The sequence below is a fragment of the Amblyraja radiata genome, chromosome 2 (assembly GCF_010909765.2).
Source record: "Amblyraja radiata isolate CabotCenter1 chromosome 2, sAmbRad1.1.pri, whole genome shotgun sequence".
NCBI lineage: Eukaryota > Metazoa > Chordata > Chondrichthyes > Rajiformes > Rajidae > Amblyraja > Amblyraja radiata.
The window spans coordinates 25,264,818-25,287,462 of NC_045957.1; the positions used below are offsets into that span (position 1 = coordinate 25,264,818).

General features: G+C 40.7%; 1 protein-coding gene across 4 annotated transcripts in view; it reads left to right on the forward strand.

The window, feature by feature from the left end:
- obscn (obscurin, cytoskeletal calmodulin and titin-interacting RhoGEF) overlaps positions 1-22,645 on the forward strand; it is a 435,173-nt gene that overhangs the window by 359,301 nt on the left and 53,227 nt on the right. For all 4 annotated transcript variants that reach the window (XM_033043588.1, XM_033043597.1, XM_033043606.1 and 1 more), the window contains 7 exons: positions 630-741; positions 3,338-3,807; positions 4,437-4,563; positions 7,153-7,280; positions 14,580-14,670; positions 17,519-17,713; positions 20,130-20,190. In XM_033043588.1, coding sequence (XP_032899479.1) covers positions 630-741; positions 3,338-3,807; positions 4,437-4,563; positions 7,153-7,280; positions 14,580-14,670; positions 17,519-17,713; positions 20,130-20,190 — 1,184 coding nt within the window. The remainder of the gene's footprint in view (positions 1-629; positions 742-3,337; positions 3,808-4,436; positions 4,564-7,152; positions 7,281-14,579; positions 14,671-17,518; positions 17,714-20,129; positions 20,191-22,645) is intronic.

Here is a 22,645-nt window from a genome sequence, read left to right on the forward strand (position 1 = left end):
AGGGTGAGAGGGGAAATGTATAAAAGAGATTTTCAGGCAAGTTTGTTCTTTACACAGCGTGGTGGGTGCCTGGAAAGCGCTGCTAGGGGAAGTTGTGGAAGCAAAGCTGATAACATTTAAGAGACATTTAAACGGGCACGTGTACAACATTGAATGGAGAGACATCGACCATTGGCAGACAGATGGGAATAGTTTGAAGTTACATCACAGTCAACACAGACATTATGGGCTGAAAGCCCTCTGCTATCTATATTTTATGTTAGACTGGGACTTGCCTGGTCTCATTCTTAATTCTACAAAATTATACTGCATTATTGTGTCTGTTTAGTACCTAAGGCGAAGGGAAGTGCTGTGGTTCCATTTCAAAAATATTCTATAAGCACATGCCTGTGGTTATATTCATTTCATAACATAATAGTCTCTTTACGTTTTGTATGGAAACAAAAAATATTATCATACTTCAGGAAATTGAAGAACAATAAAATTAGTTGCTAATAAAATTAGCAAGCAAAAAGGACAGTTTCCAAAATAGCAGCAATTGAAAGGTCTCTGAGGATCAATTTCAGTAGTGCAACTTTTGAATGTCAAACTCTTGCTTCTGTGGTATTCATTGTGTTATCCATTTGCAGAAAGTGTTTCTAACATAGCAATGGAAGGTCTTGAAGTTGGAGTCAGAAGGGTGACTGAAATACGAACACCAAGTTTAGGGTACAGGATCCAAAGAAGCAGAGCTAAAAAAGAGTGAGTACTAAGTTTCCTGATTGCCCCATATCCTTTGTGAAGTTTGCATTAATAAAGGATGTAAAGACAGGTGCTGAAATATCCAGCCTTTATTGATGTATTGTAGATCAAAATCTTACTGCAAATATCCACAGATTAACGTCTCACTGCAGTTGTCCACAAATATCCATATCTTTGATTCTTTCTTAGTTACAAATGACTTGATTTAGGAAATATGACTTTCTGCAAATTCTCCCATATATGTTTATGGCATTTTAAAGCTAGTAATAATATTAAACTGTTTCATGATATTCATTAATGATTTTATATATAGCATATATCCGATTAATTTAACAATGGGCAGTATCAGAGTGATTATCAAATAAAATGAAGAATTATTGCAAGTGTACTTATAGTGTTATTATTATAGGTTACTACAGAAAACAGATGTTTCCGATTTACAGAAAAGTCACCCTGTGGTCATTTCTCAGAAAATGAAATCTTATTTAACTCTGGAACTGCCTGTAACCTCCTCAGTTGAAACAAGATCCCTTTATATCTTAAAGTTGTTTCTTTGCCCTTTTTGCACTTGCAGTGTGCTTACAGTGTAGACACACTAGACCAGTCCTTTGTAAACTATTTCAATGTCATTCACCCTTGAGTCTTTATCACAAAATTTCATTCACCCTCGACTAAATTTTCTTATGTTTTTTGGTAATTTTTGTCTTATTCTCCCTTGTGTATAATTTATATATAATTTATTTTGTCACATGAGCAAAAAACATAAATTAACTAATTTCTTAAGTGTTTATTTTATTCAACTTTTTGAGCATCCTAAAAATATGTAACGAAAATTAAAAGTGCAAAAAAAAAGTTTAATTACCACTGGAGTTGGAAAATCATTCTATTAGAATGATAAAAAAAACATTCCAACGTCTAAACACTACTGGGCTTCATCCTCATCCAACCCTTTTAGGCTTTGATTACTGCTGGTTTTTTCTTGGAAAACTAGCTCAAAAAACCATGGTGTATGTGATTTAATATATTGGTATCCAACTAATATAACTTTTTATAACTCTCCCTAACGAAAGCTCACAATACCCTACCAAATATCAACTTTGGTAGCTAAATTGCTCCACAAAATAAAGTTACAGTTCAACATTTGCCTATGGCGATCCCCCAGTGTTGCCATTTATAAATTGATGATCCCACTAGCTCATCTGGTCTTCCCTAAATGTTATATTGCGGTAAATTTGGGAAATATCCTTCTACTTTGAAATTAGAAAACCATAGGTACAGAAAACCCCCCATCAAATTTCCAGCTCCACTGCCATTAAAACTAATCAGAGCTTACTAACTTACTTACTTACTCACTTTAATGGCAATGCCTTTTTTAAGTACAGAACAAAATATATAAATATCTGAATAAATTAAGTAATTCACCCTGCATTCACCCCTCTAGTTTAAATCACCCCAAAATACTTTCATTCGCCCTTGGGTGAACCATTCATCTGTTTAAGAAGCACTGCCCTAGACAATTGTGTCATATTTACATTCACTGCCAATCACAGAGCAAAGACCAAGTAGGCAAATTATCGCAGGCCATGAAAGAGAAATCCACTCCTTTCAAAAATTAGAAATGTTCAGTATCTTTATTTCCACTGATCGAAGTGGCTATACACAGGACAAATGGTCCACTTAGGGAAACGAATATACTCAAGAAACTGTAGATGCTGGAAACCTGTGCAAAACACAAAGTACTGGAGTAACAGCGGATCTGGCAGTATCTGTGGAGAAAATAGATAAGTGATTTCTCGATTCGGGCCTCTTCCTCAGACTGATAGTAAGGGAAATAAGATAATTGATTGGTTGTTCTGTTTAGTTACAGCAGTTGATAAATTCCAATCAGCAATTATTAAGTGGCATTGAATCATACAGCACCAATCATTTGGCCCAACTCATCAATACCAACCAAGATGCCTAAACTAAGCTCGAACCATTTGGCTTATATCCATCGAAACCTTTAAGTGTACCCGTCCAAGTGTCTTTTAAATGTTGTTATAGTACCTTCCTCAACTACCTTGTCTGGCAGCTTGTTCCATATACCCACCCATATACTAAGTAAAAATAGGTGCCTCTCAGATTTGTATTAAATCTTGCCCCTTTCAGTTTAAACATCAGTCCTCTTGTTTACGATTCTCCACCCTGGGTAAAAGACTACTCTGGGTGAGTAGTATTTAGGACCATCCTAAGATTGCAAAACTTGCTTGATGGACATGCTTTATGGACATTCTCAGAGGTTTTTTTTTAAATTGAATTACGTTTGAGCAACTTAACAAGGATTGGATCTGAGAGGCAGGAGAACAGGAAACTGGCAGTGGAAGATGACAAGAGGCCAAACAAATATGAGATGAGAAACTGTCAGTAATGCAAGTGAGAGACTATTATAGAAATAGTGCAGGTAGCAGTGTGTAGACAATTAAAGAAAGGGACTAATTTGAGTAGCTGCTTTCATGAGGGATTTGATTTAAATGCCTCAGTGTTTAAATGCATTGAAATGTTGTATCGTATCATATTATTATCTTAAAATGAACATTGTTTCTGGTTGTTTCTTCAGAAGTCAAGAAGCACATTGGTCAGAGTTCAGAAGTGCAAGTATAAATCATAAACCAAAGAGAAAATCTGTAACATTCTCAAATGTCGTCTCAAACGATAAAAGTAAAACATCTCCATCAGCTGAAATATATAGTTTGCACATGGGCAATGGAAGAGACGGTGAAGAGAAGGACAAACCTGCCTGTTCAAATAAAGAAGAAACAATAGTGATCTCAGAAATGAAAGAAGCTGTTCAATTTCCGACTGGACATGAAAACCAAGAAGTGGAGATCACTTTAAATAAATGTGCAGATTCTCTGCTGGCATGCGTGGCTGTGCCACAAGATAATTGGGAAGTGACAGAGAGATTTCATTTTGCAGAACAGATGAAGCCAATTGAACTTGATAAACCTATTAAATCAGATACCCCAGACTTTCAAACCATTTGGGACCAAGGCAGCACTGCTGATATTCAGACCAAGCCTCTGAAAGGTTAGTCACTTTACTGGCTAGTGCACGGGATGCTAAACTTTGAAGCAAAAGATTTTAAATGTTAACCAAAAAGATAAATTAGAACATAGAACAGCACAGCATGGGAACAGGCCCTGCACCCCACGATGCCAATGCTAACCATGATGCCTTTCCAAACTAATCCTTTCTGCCTGCACATGGACTGTATCCTTTACTTCCCGAGGGACTATTCATTTGTCTGTCTAAATGCCATTTAAACGTTACTGTTATTTCTGCTTCTGTGTCCACCCCCCCACCCCACCCCACCCTTATTTCTTTGAGTAAAATAAACTTGACTTGCACATCTTTACAATTTCCCCCTCTTGGTATTGATTCTCACCTTAAAGTTATACCCTCTAGTATTTGACATTTCCACCCTGGGAAAAGGATCTTATAAACATTATCTGTGCCTCTCATAATTATATAACTGTCAGATCTCCCCTCAGCCTCTGACGCTCCAGACAATCAAAAGTTGTCCTCTCATAATTAAGTGGGTGCACGTGCCACATAAATAGTGCCAGATGTATATGGCCCATTACAGGTGCAGACGATGAATTGATTTGCACTTTCTTACTTTTGATTTTCATAAATATAATTTTTTTCCAATACAGATCTGCAGAATGAGAACATTCAAAATGTTACCATGAAGAGACTACGTGAAATACGGTTCAGCCCAACCACTTTCAAGCGAAGAAATCTTTCAGCTAGTGATCTATCAGAGCAACATTTTTTTACAAGGTAACCTACTACAGGAGTTACATTTTGAAACAAAAGGTATTGCAAGTGGTCACCCTTTAAACAAATGTATTAATTTGCTCTTATCAAAACTTTAAAGTTGTGTCTACCTTGTATGAATGTGAAAAAATATTTGTGGTTATAAGCATAACACAAAAGTCATGTCAAAAAACATGATTAGTCAGTTTAAAAGCTGCTTTATTCTTGAAGTTTTTACTTTTATTTGCAAGGTATCATAGTAAACTTTTGTCAAATTGAAGTCAAGTTGAGTTGATTGTCATATTCATAAGTATGGTGAGATACAGCTATAATGAAAGATTTTGTTTGCAGCAACATCACAGGCACATATACTCAGACAATACACAAAAACGAGAGTGCAAAACTATAATTAGAAGAAAAAAAACAAGTCCATGGTGATCCATTGTCAAGGTAGGTTTAGGGTTGATTCACGAACCCGATAGCTGTAGAAATGTAGCTGTCCCCAAAACTGGGGAATTGAGACTTCAGGTCAATGGTATGAGTGAGAAGAGGACATGGCCCAAGAAAGGTCCGATCAGGAGCGCTGATTCAGGACAAATCAACCGAGTATAATGGTATATGGACACACTGATCTGTTTTGTAGTCAATGCCTACTATGTTCTGTTGTGCTGAAGCAAAGCAAGAATGTCATTGTCCTATCAGGGACACATGACAATAAACTAACTTGAACTTGAGATGTTAATGCCCTGGAGTTTTGAAGCTTCTAACTCTCTCCATCACTGACCCACCAATGAGAAATGGTGCATGGTTACATGAAGTTGAATAGCATGACGTTGATCCAGCAAAAGCAGATAAAGGATCATTAAACTAGTACAACAGAGTCCCTTGGAGGCAGCACTCATGACCAGAAACAATATTACATTTCACTCATATAGTTCATTTGACTGAAAAACATGCCTCGTGACATCTGAGGGAGCACACTTACAATAATCATTTAAAAATGAATGATACAGTAGACCCTCGCAATAACGGACCTCTATATAGCGGATTTTGGTTATAGTGGACCGAGGCTCCCATTGCACCATGTTACCCAATGAGCTGACACCATGTGGCATGCTTCCGGTTGTGGAGAGCGAGCAGTGTGATGGCGGAGTGAGTGCCGGGCCCATCTCTGGCGCACCACGTGTGGGGCCTGGGGCTATGTGGATCCCCGGCCTGTGAATTCCCACTTGTTTAACCACTCCCCCTCTCCCCTCTTCCCCTCAACGCCACTTTTTTTCCCTCCCCGCCTTGGGACGCAATCCGATACGTCACCTATCCATGTTCTGCAGAGATGCTGCCTGACCTGCTGAATTACTCTAGAACTTTGTGTCTTTTTGTTAATCAGGATGTTGCCAGGATTAGAGACTATACACTATAAGGGGTGGTTGGACAAATTTGGATAGGTTTCTCTGTAGTGTCGGAGACTGAAGGATGACCTGAAAGAAATTTGTAAGACTATAAGACACATAATTAGGGTAGATAGTCAAAGACCTCACAGATAACTTTTTTACCTAGCTTTTTTTACCATGAGCAAACTTGAATGTGTTGCAGTCTATCCTTTCTTCTAAGTCATTAAAATAAATTGCGATTGGATGAGTATCTAAGATTGATCCTTCTATCCCTCTAGCATTGTGAATATCCATTTCCTATTGTTTTTGCCCTTTAGCCAATCCTCCATCCATCAAATATATTTATTCCAATCCTATGAATCCTTACTTTCTGTATTTTAAGAGAGGTACCTTATCAAATGCCTTTTAAAAATCCAGATATGCTTCATTTGTTACATACTCCCTTGTGTATCATGCTGGTATTTGATTTGTCAAAAATGTATTTCATAAAAACATGTTGGGTCTGCCTAAAAGTACACAAAGTGCTGGAGTAACTGAGCAGGTCAGGTAGCATCTCTGTGGAACATGGACATGTAACATTTCAGGTCGAGACCCCTTGACTCTGTCTAATCCTGTTGTACTATTCTACATTTTCCTTCATCGCCATCCCCTTTGTACTGGTTTCACACCATACACTTAATCTATGTAGCTCCCTCTCCCCTGACATCATTCTGAAGAAGCGTCTCGTCCCAAAACGCCCTGCTGAGTTACATCAGTTCTATGTGCCTATCTTTGGTTTAAACCAGCATCTGCAGTTCCTTCCTACATGTGATATTTTACATATTCAGTGATTGATTCCAACATTTTACTGAGGTCAGGTTAACTTGGCTATCTTCCATATTTTGTTCTCTTCCTCTCTTAATTAGAGATGTTACCTTTGCTACATTCCAATGTGCTGGGACCTCTCCACAATATAGAGAACGTTAGAAGATCATTACCAAAGCAACAACTATCTCTGTAACATTGGAATGCAGACTTTCGGATCTAGAAGATTTGCTGAGCTTTAGACCCATTTATTTCTCTAGTATAAATGAATTCAGAGTACTTGGATTTACAAATTCTAAATCCACATTACTAATTCTAAATGTGCAAACTAATTGTTGCACGTATTTTGTTCCCTTTTAAATATGGAAATATTACTGTAAATTTAACAGCCACTTTTTTGTTCACTATCTTTGACAAGACTTGTAAGTAAGGGAGCTGAATGCAGGGCTGAAGAAATCCCCATGTTGCCTGATAATCAAAGGCACAAACTACACATGGAGCTACACGAGAGCTACCGCATTGATTTGACCACACAAGAGAATGCAGGTGATGTGAATAAAGCATGGCACTGTACCACTAAAATACTGAATCACCTTCAATACTAACCAACTATTGCTTGTTCTGATGTATTTAATTGATGTTCTGGAGTAAAGAATAACTGAAATTACTGGGCAAAATGCTAAACCGGTATTTAAGTTTTTTATGCTGACTTTGGAAAGGAAAATAATTCATAATTACACACAATTTTCTACTGCTGGTGGAACAAAGTACAAATTGCTGGAGGAACTCAGAAGGTCAAGCAGCATCTGTGGAGACAAAGGGATTGGTGATGTTTTGAATTGACCCCCTGAATAATGACAAAGTGTAGAAGGGACATAGACTGTATAAAGAGGGGGGGTGGTAAGCCAGGAGTTGGAAGGCAAAAGAAACATTTGAAACAAAAAGCTTTTTTGTTGCATGGTATCCAGTCTGCGAAAAGACTATACATGATTACATACAGGGTAAAGGGAATAATGTTTGGTGTAAGATAAAGGACAGTAAAATCCGAATAAAGTAAGTCCGTATGTCTATAAAAGGGTAGGTGGTCGGTCACGAACGCTCTTTAGTTGGTGATAGGATGGTTCAGTTGCCTGATCATTTCTTGAGCCAGAGGGTGGTGAATCTGTGGAATACATTGCTCCAGGCAGCTGTGGAAGCCAAGTCTTTGGGTATTTTTAAAGCGGAGATTGATAGGTTCTTGTTTAGGTTAAGGAGAGAAGGCAAGAGAATGGGGTTGAGAGGGAAAGATACTGTAGTTCAGCTGTGATTGAACAGTTGAGTGGATTCGATGGGCCAAATAGCTTAATTCGATATTGCATGAACGTGTGTGAGAGAAAGGTACACAAAAATACTCAGACAGGGTTAAATAAAGAAGGGAATTAAAAGATATTGCTATTATAACAAATTTTGCAGAGTGGCCTATCACTATATTGTGGTTCTAATTAAATATGTAATCTTTTAGTTATTTATTCATTCACAGGATCTGAATGTCAGTGACAGTTTCGTTTTCCAAAAATGTAATTCAGTCATTAACTATTACATTTGTCATATTAATCTATAGTATATTGAGATTTGCATCACATGATTTATCATTCATTTGTTTTCAAGCTAAAATTCATTTTCTCCTTGTACAATAAGTCTGAAAGTTTTTTTCACATGCAATAGCTCAAAGTGTGTAATCCTGAGAGCGCTCCTTATGTTTCTCAGTATGTCCCACAGCATGTAGTCCTGCAACAGGTACGTGCCGTCAGGGTAGGCAAGGTAGGCACTGCCTACCCTGACTAAAACTATGACATGGTAATCATTAAATATAAATAGTAAAGGCATGGGAGAATTATGCCTGTCTAAGAGATCGGTCAGCGTGCCGTCAGCGCTGCTTGAAGCCGTCAATTTCAAGCGGAGCTGAAAGCAGCTGAAATTCTGCCTTTGCTGTACTGCGCAGGTGCAGCAGCCTTCTGCGCATGCGCCGTGCAAGTTTCTTGGAGGGTTTTTAAAATATGGATTGTCATTATCTGAAGGGTATGTTAGGAAGCAAAGAGATAAGAATGGAGTTTGTGTACCGATAATGTGGTAAGTACATTTCTTGGTGCTTTATGTTTTTTAATACCGTATTTCCCGGGGTGGGTGGGGGGAAGAGCTCCTTTCACAGTGTTTGGGGAGTCTGCCCCGGGGTAAATTTGCGGGGAAGGCAGGAGCTTTGTGAAGGAGGGGATCGGGGCCTGTAATCCACTTGCGACACTCCGGGCACGGAGCCATTGTGGCCGGGGTGTGAAGTAGCTTGGGTGGCTGCGAGTGGCCGCTGGGTCCGGACAGCCCCTTCTGCCGGTCCCCGCTCACCTGTGGCAGTGCTCTCCGTCTGAAAACCTCTCTCCTGCTGCTCGCTGCCCTCACTCATGTCAGCCCCTTCCCGCAAATCCTTAAATTCCGACAGCGCGCCCAAGGGACCAGTTGAGGTTACTCGGCAGTTACTGCTATCCAAATGTCTTGCTATCTCATCTTTTATAATTGACTCCAGCATCTTCCCCACCACCGATGTCAGGCTAACTGGTCTATAATTCCCTGTTTTCTCTCTCCCGCCTTTCTTAAAAAGTGGGATAACATTAGCTACCCTCCAATCCACAGGAACTGATCCTGAGTCTATAGAACATTGGAAAATTATCACCAATGCATCCACGATTTCTAGAGCCACTTCCTTAAGTACCCTGGGATGCAGGCCATCAGGCCCTGGGGATTTATCAGCCGTCAGTCCCATCAGTCTATCCAACACCATTTCCTGCCTAATGTGGATTTCCTTCAGTTCCTCTGTCACCCCAGATCCTCTGGCCACTACTATATCAGGAAGATTGTTTGTGTCCTCCTTAGTGAAGACAGATCCAAAGTACCTGTTCAACTCATCTGCCATTTCCTTGTTCCCCATAATAAATTCACCTTTTTCGGTCTTCAAGGGTCCAACTTTGGTCTTAACTAATTTTTTCCTCTTCACATACCTAAATAAACTTTTACTATCCTGCTTCTTGGCTAGCTTACCTTCGTACCTCATCTTTTCTCCCCGTATTGTCTTTTTGGTTATCTTCTGTTGGTCTTTAAACATTACCCAATGCTCTTGCTTCCCGCTCATCTTTGCTACGTTGTACTTCTTCGCTTTAATTTTTATACTGTCCCTGACGTCCGTTGTCAGCCACGGTCGTCCCTTTCTCCCGTTGGAATCTTTCTTCCTCCTAGGAATGAACTGATCCTGCACCTTCTGTATTATTCCTAGAAACACCTGCCATTTTTGTTCCACTGTCATCCCTTTTAGTGTTCGACTCAGTGTGCGAGACCAAGAACAGCTTATGGAATGTAAAATTCTGTGTTCTGCAGCAATACAACAAAGGCAGTTAAACTGAGTTCTTTTGTCAGTCCAATTCAAGAAAACTTGATTCAAAATCTTGCTGTTGAAATTGATTCTTTATTCTGACAGCGCTGGATAATTCTTACCAAATACAATTTCTGACAGAGTTATAGCCGCTTCAAAGCAAACAAAGCTATGCCTATTTACATCAACATCTCCATGTTATAACAAGCCATCTGTTCTCCTATGTGTGTTTGTGTGTTATTTATTCCTTTGTGGGATATGTATTTTTGAAAACGTCAGCTCCAAGTCCTTCTCTTGCAACAACATAAGTTCCTCACACAGAAATTATCATTTGAGCAATTTTATTGTATAATATTTCCTCAAGACCACTGCACTCCTTTCTAGACCTACTTTCTAGACTTGCATGATGAATCTGACATAGAGATCATTCTCACCATCAGCCAAACGAGATGTTGGAGTTTGTTGAAAGATCTGCTAACGAGTTATTCAATCAACATCTGGCAAAGCCTACATTTATTATCCATTCTGATTGTATTTGAACTGACAGGCCAGTGGAAGATAAACTGCATGATATATCTTCATTGACTTCCATTCAAGCGGGGATGCATGGATAACACTTGACTGCCATCAGACCTATTTTTGTAGTCTTATTATTTCCACAATATGTCTTTTTCATAAAGTATGGAACAATGGGAAAGAGTTGACTTAATCAAGTGGTAGCTGCTCTCAGAGACATAAAAAACCCGAAACAAAGCAAACTTTGTCATGCACCTCCAAACAGCAATGAATTTATTCTGATATACCACCTGCTTCTCACACATCAGTCTAACATTTCTTTCTTCACCTGCTTCTATAGGTATTCCTGAAGAGCGAGCTGTATCATCTGTTGATGACCAGAAAGCCACCAGCTCACAGCAGTCCATTTTTCTCAAATCACCTGCAGAAAGCATCTGCACAGGTACGACAGAATTTGCACTTCTCACAAGGGGTGGCATTGTTGAGTTGTAATTTTAATTGTGTTGGAAAAGTATGTGAGATAGTTCAAAGGGTCTTCTCTGACATTGTCTATTTGTCCATAAATCCACACAAAGGAATTTGGGTAGTGTCCATCTAGACTGCCCTTCAAGCTGACTATGATATGACAATTTTGTGTTTTATTTTTACTTCAACTGTTAAAGTATACAATGGACATAGATCAGACACGGAAATGGGCAGATAACTGGCACCAGTTTAATCCAAGGTGATCTGAGGTGTTGCACTTTGGGAGGTCAAATGTAAAGGGGAAAATATATAATTACTGACAAGACCCTTAACTAGCTATGGTAACAATTGGTTGGAAAGATCATTGTTTAAAATGGGGGAGAGGATTGATTGGGTAATCACAGGCCATAAAATCATATAGCATGGAAACAAGCCCTTGGGCACAACTTGCCCACACTGACCAACATATCCCATCTACAATAGTCACATCTGCCCACTCTTGATACATAACCCACTAAACTTTTCCTACCCATTTACCTGTCCAAATGTCTCTTAAACGTTATGATAGTATCTGCCTCAACTACCTCCTCCGGCAGCTTGTTTCATATACCCACCCCACTTTGTGTAAAAAAAATTTACCCCTCGGGTTCTTCCCACCCCCGCCTCCCCCTCCCCCTAACCATCTTAAAATCTATGGTTTCCCAACTCTGGCCAAAATATTCTGTGCATACACCCAATCTATTCCTCTCATGATCTTATACATCTCTATAAGACCACCCCCTCATCCACCTGCACTCCAAGGAATAAAGTCCTAAACTGCTCAATCTATACATAACTAAAACTCTAATCTTGTGCTCTTCCGGTTTGCGCACTTTTTCTATTTGCGCGAAAACAGTACGCGATAGCGCTACGATTTGTCGTCAGCTCACTCACCGTTCTCCTGTGCTGCGAGTACAACAAGTTTAGTCCCGATCGGTAGTATATTCTAAAAGTTAGCGAGCTTTTTTAAATCATAAAAACCGCACGTGAGCAGATTGATCTCCTATCAGTCAGAGCCACGCAGATTGGTCTCTTCTCCTGTCACTTCCAGGGGTGGCCCACCCCTTTCTGCACCAACACTTCTTTACTGTGGGTGGGGGGGAATGGGTGGGGTGGGGGGTGAGCTAATAGAGGGATAGGAGGGGGTAGGGAGGGGAGAGGAGTTATGGAGTGAGTGAATTAGGGTAAGGAAAAGGAGAGGGACAAAGGTGATGGTGTGTTTTGGGGAGTGGAGAAGGAGAGGGGAAAGAAGAGGGAGGGTGAATGCTGAGCTTCTGCTGTTGGAATAACCAGCGCCTCACACCGTGATTAAGATCCGAAGACTTTATTAACGTTACAGAATATGTAACTTTTTACTAGCACGTTACTCTAAAAGTGTGGGAACAAGGCAGGGAAGCTTTCTGTAGCTGGACGTAGCTACAAAGTATGACTCATAACATGAGTGACACTGATCTACATCGTCCATGTTAAAGAATTAAACATCAGTACAAAACCATTAAGGCATGCATAGTAATTGATAATAAACTGGAGGAAAGTCAAACATAGCCCGGGTACTTCACGACCGGCTTGCAAACACGACCAGCACGTGTGCGATAAAGACCATCTCCGTTTTTTCCCACCGGGGACAGAGCGGGTGGCTTCACAGGTGAGGGAGACTGAACCAGCATTCCCGGTGATGAAGCAGGAGACTGTGGCGCAGGCGAAGTCGCCACTGGCAAACCAGCCATTGCAGAAGTGGGTTGTTGTGCTGGCATAGGCGGATTAATGCCGCTGGACACCGACAGAAGTATACTTGTACGGTCTGGATAATACGGAGGTGGAACTGACTCATTCACAGGCTGGATATGTTGTCTATTACATCTGTAGTTGACGCCATCGGCACTGACCAGATATGAGTGTGGCTCAGAAGCAGTTCCAGAAATTACACCAATACGGTCATGCCCTACTTGTTTGGTCATAGCATTGTTTTTGAATGTCACGTTTTTGTTGTAACCTGGACTGGACTTCTGATGGCGGAACCACCTGTGTGATCAATGCCTGATCCACCACAGGCACCGTGGCTCGGGTCTGCCTCGACAATAAATGTTGAACAGGTGAACCCAAAATGGGGTCACGGGAGATGTTGCGGAGGTTGAGTAGATTCCAGGAACACGTTGGAATTAGCTCTGTACGCACGTTCCATGAGCTGTTTGGCACTCATGACAGCTCAGGTAGTTCATTCGACTGGATATTCAGGGCTGCTGGTAATGTGGCGAAAATTCCAGCATGCAGCAAATTCCTTGACTGGTAAATTGACTGCCGTTATCAGATAACAGTATGCCCGGAGCTCCGTGGACAGAAAAATGGTGAGATAGCTTTGAAACCCCCCCGCGAGAAGTGGGGCTGAAAATCAATGTCAAACCATCCTGAATACAAATCGACGAGTACCAGGTACTGCTTGCCATGCCACTCAAATATGTCAGTTGCCACTGTAGACCAGGGGAGTGCAGGTGCCAGATGTGAAAGAAGTGGTTGCTTTTGTTGGTGAGGTGCCAAGCTGTTGCACACTGCACAGGACGCCACATTCTCGGTGATGTATTCGGCCATGCCAGGCCAGTGAAACATGCTTCTTGCCCGTAGGACAGTAACTTCAGCGCCTGGGTGCCCTGCATGGACAGCGCTAAAATACTTGCTGTGCAGCGAAGCAGGGACCACAGCCTTGTGTCCTTTTAAAATAATGTCGCCTGCAAACTTGCTAATAATGCCTTGCACATTCTCATCCAAATTACTGATATAGATGACAAACAGCAATGGGCACAGCCTGTGGTACACCACTAGTCACAGACCTCCAGTCCGAAAAGCAACCTTCCGCCATCACCCTCTCCTTCATTCCATGAAGCCAACTTTCTATCAATTCAGCCATCTCTCCTTGGATCCCATGCTATCTAACCTTCCAGAGCAGCCTACCATGCAGAACCTCCTATTGTTTTTATAAAGCCAACTGAATGTAGCCCCAAACTGCTCAAGTTTTCTTCAGAAAAGGGGATTAGTTTGAATATGTTTTTTTTGGTTAGCAACAATGTAATAAGGTTGAATAGATGTAAATGTCTACGATTCTGTTCTGCATCACAAAATGCAGCCTTCCTTTCCCACCAAATATAAATAAACAAAACATTGGATTGGATACTTGGCCATATCTCTGTCTTTCTTTTTATATTGTCTTTGGTTCGTTAACATCAACCTGTATTGACAGACCTCTGTTTACTTAGGGCAATTATAGTTGAAATTACATTTAATATTTTTCTCACATTGCCCATATGTTGGTTCCTTCATTCAGTACGTTTTAACATGTTTATGCATTTCCACCAACAACTGTGATTATTATTTTACAAATAAAAACTAATCTTTTGGTATTAATTTTGTTTTTCTTGGGAAATGCCATTGCAACTCAGAAACAAGAGACAAGAAAGAATGCTCCAAAGAGAAGGTGGAAGAGAGAAGAAAACTGCATTACCATTATGAAGTTAAAGAGGAAATTGGAAGGTAAACATGTCTGTTTATAAATCCAGCTTTATGGTAAATAAATTATTCTGTACTCTGCTGTTCAACAGATTACTAATAAATAATATTGATCATAAAATCAATATGGATTATTGCTGCAATTTTGCATGAAGGTGCTGTGTAATTGCAAAGTCCCAAATCACTCAAAGTTACTCACTATGGTTTGGTTGGTTGAGGATGTTAATGATCCTCCTCCTCAATAAAAATAGCTGAACAGCAAAATTAATAAGCTCGATTGCCTTGCAAGAACCATCTCTACCTCAATCATGAACTCTTAAAATCATTAAATAAATTGTATGTCAGTGAAAAAATCAGAGGTACATGGCTAATGATGTAATAACAAGTGTCTGATAGAGAGTTGCTTGTGATTACCATTTCATCATTGTTGATGGCAGTGAACAATTAAGTAAACCATTAATTAATTAAAGCATTAATGCAAGCAATCGAGTAATTCAAGCAAGTATTAATGTTAATTTTAGGGTTTTTCACAAAATAGGTCAAATGAAAGAACTAATTATTTGAAAGTCTATCATACGGAAATACAACTACGGTTGATCATTATAAATCTAAATACTCTAACTGATAACTGCTGGTTCAGATTCAGATTCAGATTCAAACTTTATTGTCATTGTGTCTACTTTGCTACTTTTTTTTGCAGTTTTCTAACATTATTTTTCCCTTTACTATGTGGAACTGTTCATTAAAAAATGAGAAAATATGTGTAGATGTTGTTGACGTCAAATCACAGTTGATATGATAACAAGCAGAGCAAAACATAAGGATCAACACTCTCATTGAATTTATATCAGATACAATTGACCATGGTCATGATTAATGAAGACAAGAGTTCCTTAGAGAAATATGCTTATTGCAGCTGCTTCAACTTGGTCACTAATCATAAAACAGTTTAACGGCATCTTAATCTGCTCTATACCAGTCTATGATGAGACTATAATGTCCGGAATTCGGCTCACAAGTACCAAATAATACTTGCAGCACCAAAGTACCTGTCATTCACTGCTTTAAAGAATAAGCCAAACTAACACCCAAACATTTTACAGCACAGCTATTTCCGGATCACCTACCAACATTTCAGGGGCCTCTGGCAACCAAAACTTTTACTTAAAAGGTTATGTCAGTTCCACAGCAACAAAAGCAGATCGGAAGTGAGTTAGTTCTGTATTGTGGCTTATATATTGACCCCCTCAAAGCCCCTCTATAATCCCTGCCACTGAGACCAGTAGCCCACGAGGATAATATTACATGGATATTCCATCTGAATCACTCTCCATCACGGCTTTGCTTCATTGTACCATCTTTCCATGTTGTTTCCGATTCGGAATATGCAGCTTCCTATATGTTGTGCAGTACCATCACAACAGGGACTGCACTGGTTCAAGTAGAGAATCCACCATTACATTGTTAAGGGAACAAAGAATAAGCAAGAAATATGATTTTACAAACATCAATCAAATCATGATAAGTAATGTCAGAGTAGAGCACATCATTCACGCTCTATAAACATTCCACAAAGTTTACTAATTTGTAAGTGGGATATATGGTGTCCATCTGCACAATCTTCCACTGCTAAATTCAGGGGTCAATTTTGGAGGAATTGCATTAACGAAATGCCTAATTCCTAATTTTGAATCTATTCCCAAAATTGGGACTTGAACTTCTATAATACCTTTTAAAACTTCAATGTACACCAAACCTTTATATCCCGTTATCTTCATTTGAGGTGTTGCTGTTGAAATATGGGAAACCATTGGCCAATTTCCACATAGCAATATCCTAAAAAACATAATGGTGATATTGACCATTTTTCTATTCTGTGACACTGAAGAGGTATAGATATTTCCCAGTCCACTAGGGATTCAAAAGGATTCTTCTTCAAAATAATTCCACGGGATTGTTATCATCCATCTGGTAAAGCCTTGGTTTAACATCTATTATATAGAACATGGAGCAGTACATCACAGGAACCGTTAGGCCCTTCATCACACAATGTGCCAAACATGATGCCAATCTCCAAAACTAATCCCCTCTGCCAGCATGTGACATTTCCCTATGCAGGTTTATGTGCCCATCTAAAAGCCTCCCACATGCCACTATGGTTACAAAAACTGGCAGTGCTTACCAAGCACCCACCACTTCCTGAGCAAAAAACTTGCTTGCTCCACACAAGTCCTTTAAACTCTCTCCATCTCCCCATGGCATCTAGTGTTTGATTTGTCTACCCTGGAAAAAAAGACTTTGACTATCTACTCTATCTCTGCCTCTCATAATTTTGGAAATTGTATCAAGTCTCCTGTCAGCCTCCAACATTGCAAAGAAAACAGTCCAGGTTTGTCCAACCTCTCCTTATAGCTAACACTCTCTCAGCCAGACAGCATCCTAGTAAACATCTTCTTCACCATCTCCAGAGACTCCAAATCCCTCCTGCAATGGGGTGACTAGAAATGTACACAATACTCCAAATGTGGCCTAAACCAAACCGGCCTTGCAAATCTCCTTGAAATTTCCCTCCTCTCACCTTACAGCTATGCCCTCCAGTGTTTGACATTTCCATCCTGGGATAAAGGTTCTGACTATCTACCTGTCATTTTATATATTTACAGCACATCTATTCTAAAAAGGGTCTAAAAAATGTAAGGGTTTCTGATTAGAAATATTATGTCTGCATTCTTATTAATTATATCTACATCTTATTAATTTCATTCTTGCATGCAGTCTAATTTGTGTGATTTTCATTTGATAAAAATGAAAAATTATCTTTAAGCTTTGCTTATGAATCACCTGATACAGGATTTTTTTTTTTTGTTCTAAGAGGTTCGTATAGCTGTGTGAAGAGAGTTGTGAATAAACAGAATGGAACACATTGTGCAGCTAAATATGTTACACTCGGAAGAGGTATCAAGGCTTATGAAGAGCTGGCCATTTTATGCAAACTTAACCATTCAAAGATTGCCTGCCTTCTTAACAAGTTTGAAACTAAAAGAACGCTTGTGTTAGTGCTGGAAATGTATCCTTTATTTGATTGCTTGTTTCCCAATTATGTTTGGTTCAATGGATATAGGGGTAAAACACAGCACAGGAACAGGCCGTTCAGCCCACCATGTCCATGATGACCATGGTTTTGTTTATAATCCATTTCATTTGTGTATATCACTGAAGACACACTGGTTGCAAAATCTGGCTGTGTAGCACATGTGGTGAGTGTATTGTGGGTTCCCTGAATCATCTCTGGAGCTATTTGCTATTCATTGCTATTCATTTTCTCACTTAAACACAGAGCATCATATGCACCGCTGTTTATCCTGTCATGACTGGCACAGTGGCACAGCGGTAGAGTTGCTGCTATACAGCGCCAGACCCCAGGGTTTGATCCTGACAATGGCTGCACGGAGTTTGCACGTTCTCCCTGTGACCATGTGGGTTTTCTCCTGGTGCTCCGGTTTCCTCCCACGTTCCAAAGACATGCAGATTTGTACGTTAATTGGCTTCTGCAAAAATTGTCTCCAGTGTGTAGGATGCAAAACTGAGATAACATAGTGTTCAGGTCATCATTGGTCGGCATGGACTTGGTGGGCCGAAGGGCCTATTTCCACCCTGTTTCTCTAAACTAAACTAAAATTAGAAAATGCAGGAGAATAACTATAGAGGCAGGCAGGAATAGGAGAGAAACAGGAGTTACGTTGTAAGTGGAAAACTTTTCATGAGAATATTCTGAAGAGGGTCAAAGATGCTGCTTTACCTGCTCAGTATTTCTAGAATTTTCAGTTCTAATTTCAGATTTCAGTTTCTTGCTTTATATAATTTATAGTGTTGGTCAGTGCATAAGGTGTGACGTCCCACTAATCTTAATGTAGCAATATTAGAACAAGCTACTATTTTATGTATTTTTTAAGCTTCAAAAGCACATATGACTTATCAGGAGTAACGTTACTGTAAAACCCAGTTGACCTCAAGTGGATAACCTACAATTTCCCACATTATATTCCATTGCCAACTCCTTTCCCACTCATTTTTTTGCAAGCACATTATGTCTTCCTTACAACTTACTAATGCATTTATTATCAGCAAATTTGGCTATTGCACTCACTGCCTTCTGATTAACCTTTTTTAAATTATTGATATAGATTGTAAATTACTGACCCCCCCCCCTCCCCACATCCTTGTGACGCTCAACAAGTAATTAATTGTCAATCCAAAAATGACCCATTTGGACCCGTTTCTGATACCTGGTCAATAAAACCGATGCTGCCACAAACAGCCCTGTATAGAAAATTGTTTGCGTGCACTACGTGCACTTAATGATTCCACTGTATGGTCAGTTTTTGAAGAACAGAACAGAATTAAGCAGAGCACAGTTAAAATGTATTGTGTCCGACACGCCTGACTGATTAAATGATTTCTGCCTGCAGCAAACACAGTGTATATCCATCACTTACAATACAAATTACCAACCTTATCAATATCATTCCTGTTATCATATCCATCCCAGGAAGCATTCCACCATTAAAATACAGTTAAATGAAGGCCTTTGATTCACCATGTCCATGCCAACAATACATATATAAGAAAATGTTAATCATAAGTGGGAAGACTACTGCTTTTATACTCAGAACCAACTAAGATTTGTGGGCAAAAGGACACAAAGTGCTTGAGTAATTCAAGGGGTCAGGCAAATCTCTGGAGTACATGGATAGGTGAAGTTTTGGGTTGTGACCCTTCTTCAGATTTGTGGGGTTGATTTTCAGTGAATTAAAAATAATAACATTCTTGATGCTCTGTATCCAAGATCCTATTTGAACATATTACAGCGCTCCCAAGGAGAGCAAAATGCCAATATCAAAATGAATCTTTTATTAACTAAAATGATGGTGATTTATTCATCCTGCAGTACCTGTTCTTCCTTTCAGTTATACCATGATCGATTAATATTGCTACTATATTTAACTTCCTTAGTTCTGCACCTTTAAGTACCCTTAATTAAAATATATCAACTGTACATAAATAGGTGGAAAAAGGTAGTAATTTCATATCTTGAAATATTTTGCTTCAAAAGCAGACGTAAAACAATTCTCCACAGCAAATCTTTTTGAAGCAAAATAGAGAAAAACATTTTTCACACAGAGAGTGGTGAATCTCTGGAATTCTCTTCCACAGAAGGTAGTTGAGGCCAGTTCATTGGCTATATTTAAGAGGGAGTTAGATGTGGCCCTTGTGGCTAAAGGGATCAGGGGGTATGGAGAGAAGGCAGGTACAGGATACTGAGTTGGATGATCAGCCATGATCATATTGAATGGCGGTGCAGGCTCGAAGGGCCGAATGGCCTACTCCTGCACCTAATTTCTATATTTCTATCACACCCACTGAAAATAATGCATGTTAGCTTGTTGTATCATCTTTGTACATTATCCTGAACTATGCAACAGGTGTTCAAACGAAGGATTGCTGGATCACTTGTTGAAAAAGAACATTGTTGCAGAAGCTAAGGTAAAACTTTTTCTGTATTACCAATTCTCACCAATTATAAACTTATTAAACTTTTATCAAATCATTAACAGCAATAAAAGGATACTTTCTCAACCAGAAATTATGTAGCAATAAATGATTCATCTCTATAAAGCCAAAATGTACTCTCGCCAGTTTGTAGAGTACGTAATGGAAATAACACATTTCATTTTCAGAAGATCTAAGGTGCCTGCACAGATCCTTAAAGTTGAACATATTTCAGAAACTAGATGCTAATTAAATGCCAATTTAACATTGTTATTTAAAATATTGACTTGTTCCAGATTTGTGTTCATTGATTGACACATAGATGTATAAATAATTCTTTTCTATGAGTATGTTTCCACATTTTAATGGCTCTATTTTTAATTTGAAATAACTAGAGTTGATTCTATTGACCATTAAATAAACACACACAAAGTTATGTAAAAATACAATCTTTAATCCATCACTTAATTTAAACTGAGCTATCAAAATCTATTGTGTTCAAAAGGGAACTGCAGATGCTGGAATATCGAAGGTACACAAAATTGCTGGGGAAACTCAGCTGGTGCAGCAGCATCTATGGAGCAAAGGAAATAGGCGACGTTTCGACCCGAAACCCTTCTTCAGACTGATGGGGGGTGGGGAGAAAGAAGGAAAAGGGGAGGAGGAGGAGGAGCCCGAGGGCGGGCGGATGGGAGGGTGGGAGGAGACAGCTAGAGGGTTAAGGAAGGGGAGGAGACAGCAAGGGCTAGCAAAATTGGGAGAATTCAATGTTAATGCCATACGGACGCAAGGTCCCCAGACGGAATATGAGGTGCTGTTCCTCCAATTTCCGCTGTTGCTCACTCTGGCAATGGAGGAGACCCAGGACAGAGAGGTCGGATTGGGAATGGGAGGGGGAGTTGAAATGCTGAGCCACCGGGAGTTCAGGTAGGTTAATGCGGACTGAGCGGAGGTGTTCGGCAAAACGATCGCTTAGCGGAGTTGGTCCTCACCCTCAACAACTTTACATTTGACTCCTCCCATTTCCTCCAAACACAAGGCGTAGCTATGGGCACACGCATGGGCCCCAGCTACGCCTGCCTCTTTGTCGGGTACGTTGAACAATCCTTGTTCGAGACGTACCAGGGCCCCATCCCCGACCTCTACCTCCGTTACATTGACGACTGCTTTGGGGCCACCTCCTGCACCTACACACAACTGACTGACTTCATCCACTTCACCACCAACTTCCATCCGGCACTCCAATACACCTGGACGATTTCCGACACTTCCCTACCATTCCTTGACCTCACCATCTCCATCGCAGGGGACAGACTCCTGACCGACATACATTACAAACCCACTGATTCACATGGCTATCTGGACTACACGTCTTCCCACCCTGCCCCCTGTAAAGACTCCATCCCCTACTCCCAATTCCTCCGCATACGCCGCATCTGTTCCCAGGATGAGACATTCCATACCAGGGCATCGGAAATGTCCTCGTTCTTCAGGGAACGGGGATTCCCCTCCGCCACCATAGATGAGGCTCACACCAGGGTCTCATCCATACCCCGTAACACTGCTCTCTCTCCCCATCCCCGCACTCGCAACAAGGGCAGAGTCCCTCTGGTCCTCACCTTTCACCCCACCAGCCGGCAAATACAACACATAATCCTCCGCCATTTCCGCCACCTCCAACGTGACCCCACCACTCGCCACATCTTCCCATCTCCCCCCATGTCTGCCTTCCGCAAAGACCGCTCCCTCCGCAACTCCCTCGTCAATTCTTCCCTTCCTTCCCGCACCACCCCCTCCCCGGGCACTTTCCGTTGCAACCGCAAGAAATGCAACACCTGTCCCTGCACCTCCCCCCTCGACTCCATTCAAGGACCCAAGCAGTCGTTCCAGGTGCGACAAAGGTTCACCTGTATCTCCTCCAACCTCATCTACTGCATCCGCTGCTCTAGATGTCAGCTGATTTTCATCGGGGAGACCAAGCGTAGGTTGGGCGATCGTTTCGCCGAACACCTCCGCTCAGTCCGCAATAACCTACCTGAACTCCCGGTGGCTCAGCACTTCAACTTCCCCTCCCATTCCCAATCCGACCTCTCTGTCCTGGGTCTCCTCCATTGCCAGAGTGAGCAACAGCGGAAATTGGAGGAACAGCACCTCATATTCCGTCTGGGGACCTTGCGTCCGTATGGCATTAACATTGAATTCTCCCAATTTTGCTAGCCCTTGCTGTCTCCTCCCCTTCCTTAACCCTCTAGCTGTCTCCTCCCATCCGCCCGCCCTCGGGCTCCTCCTCCTCCTCCCCTTTTCCTTCTTTCTCCCCCCCCCACCCCCCATCAGTCCGAAGAAGGGTTTCGGCCCGAAACGTCGCCTATTTCCTTCGCTCCATAGATGCTGCTGCACCCGCTGAGTTTCCCCAGCAATTTTGTGTACCTTATCAAAATCTATTATTGAG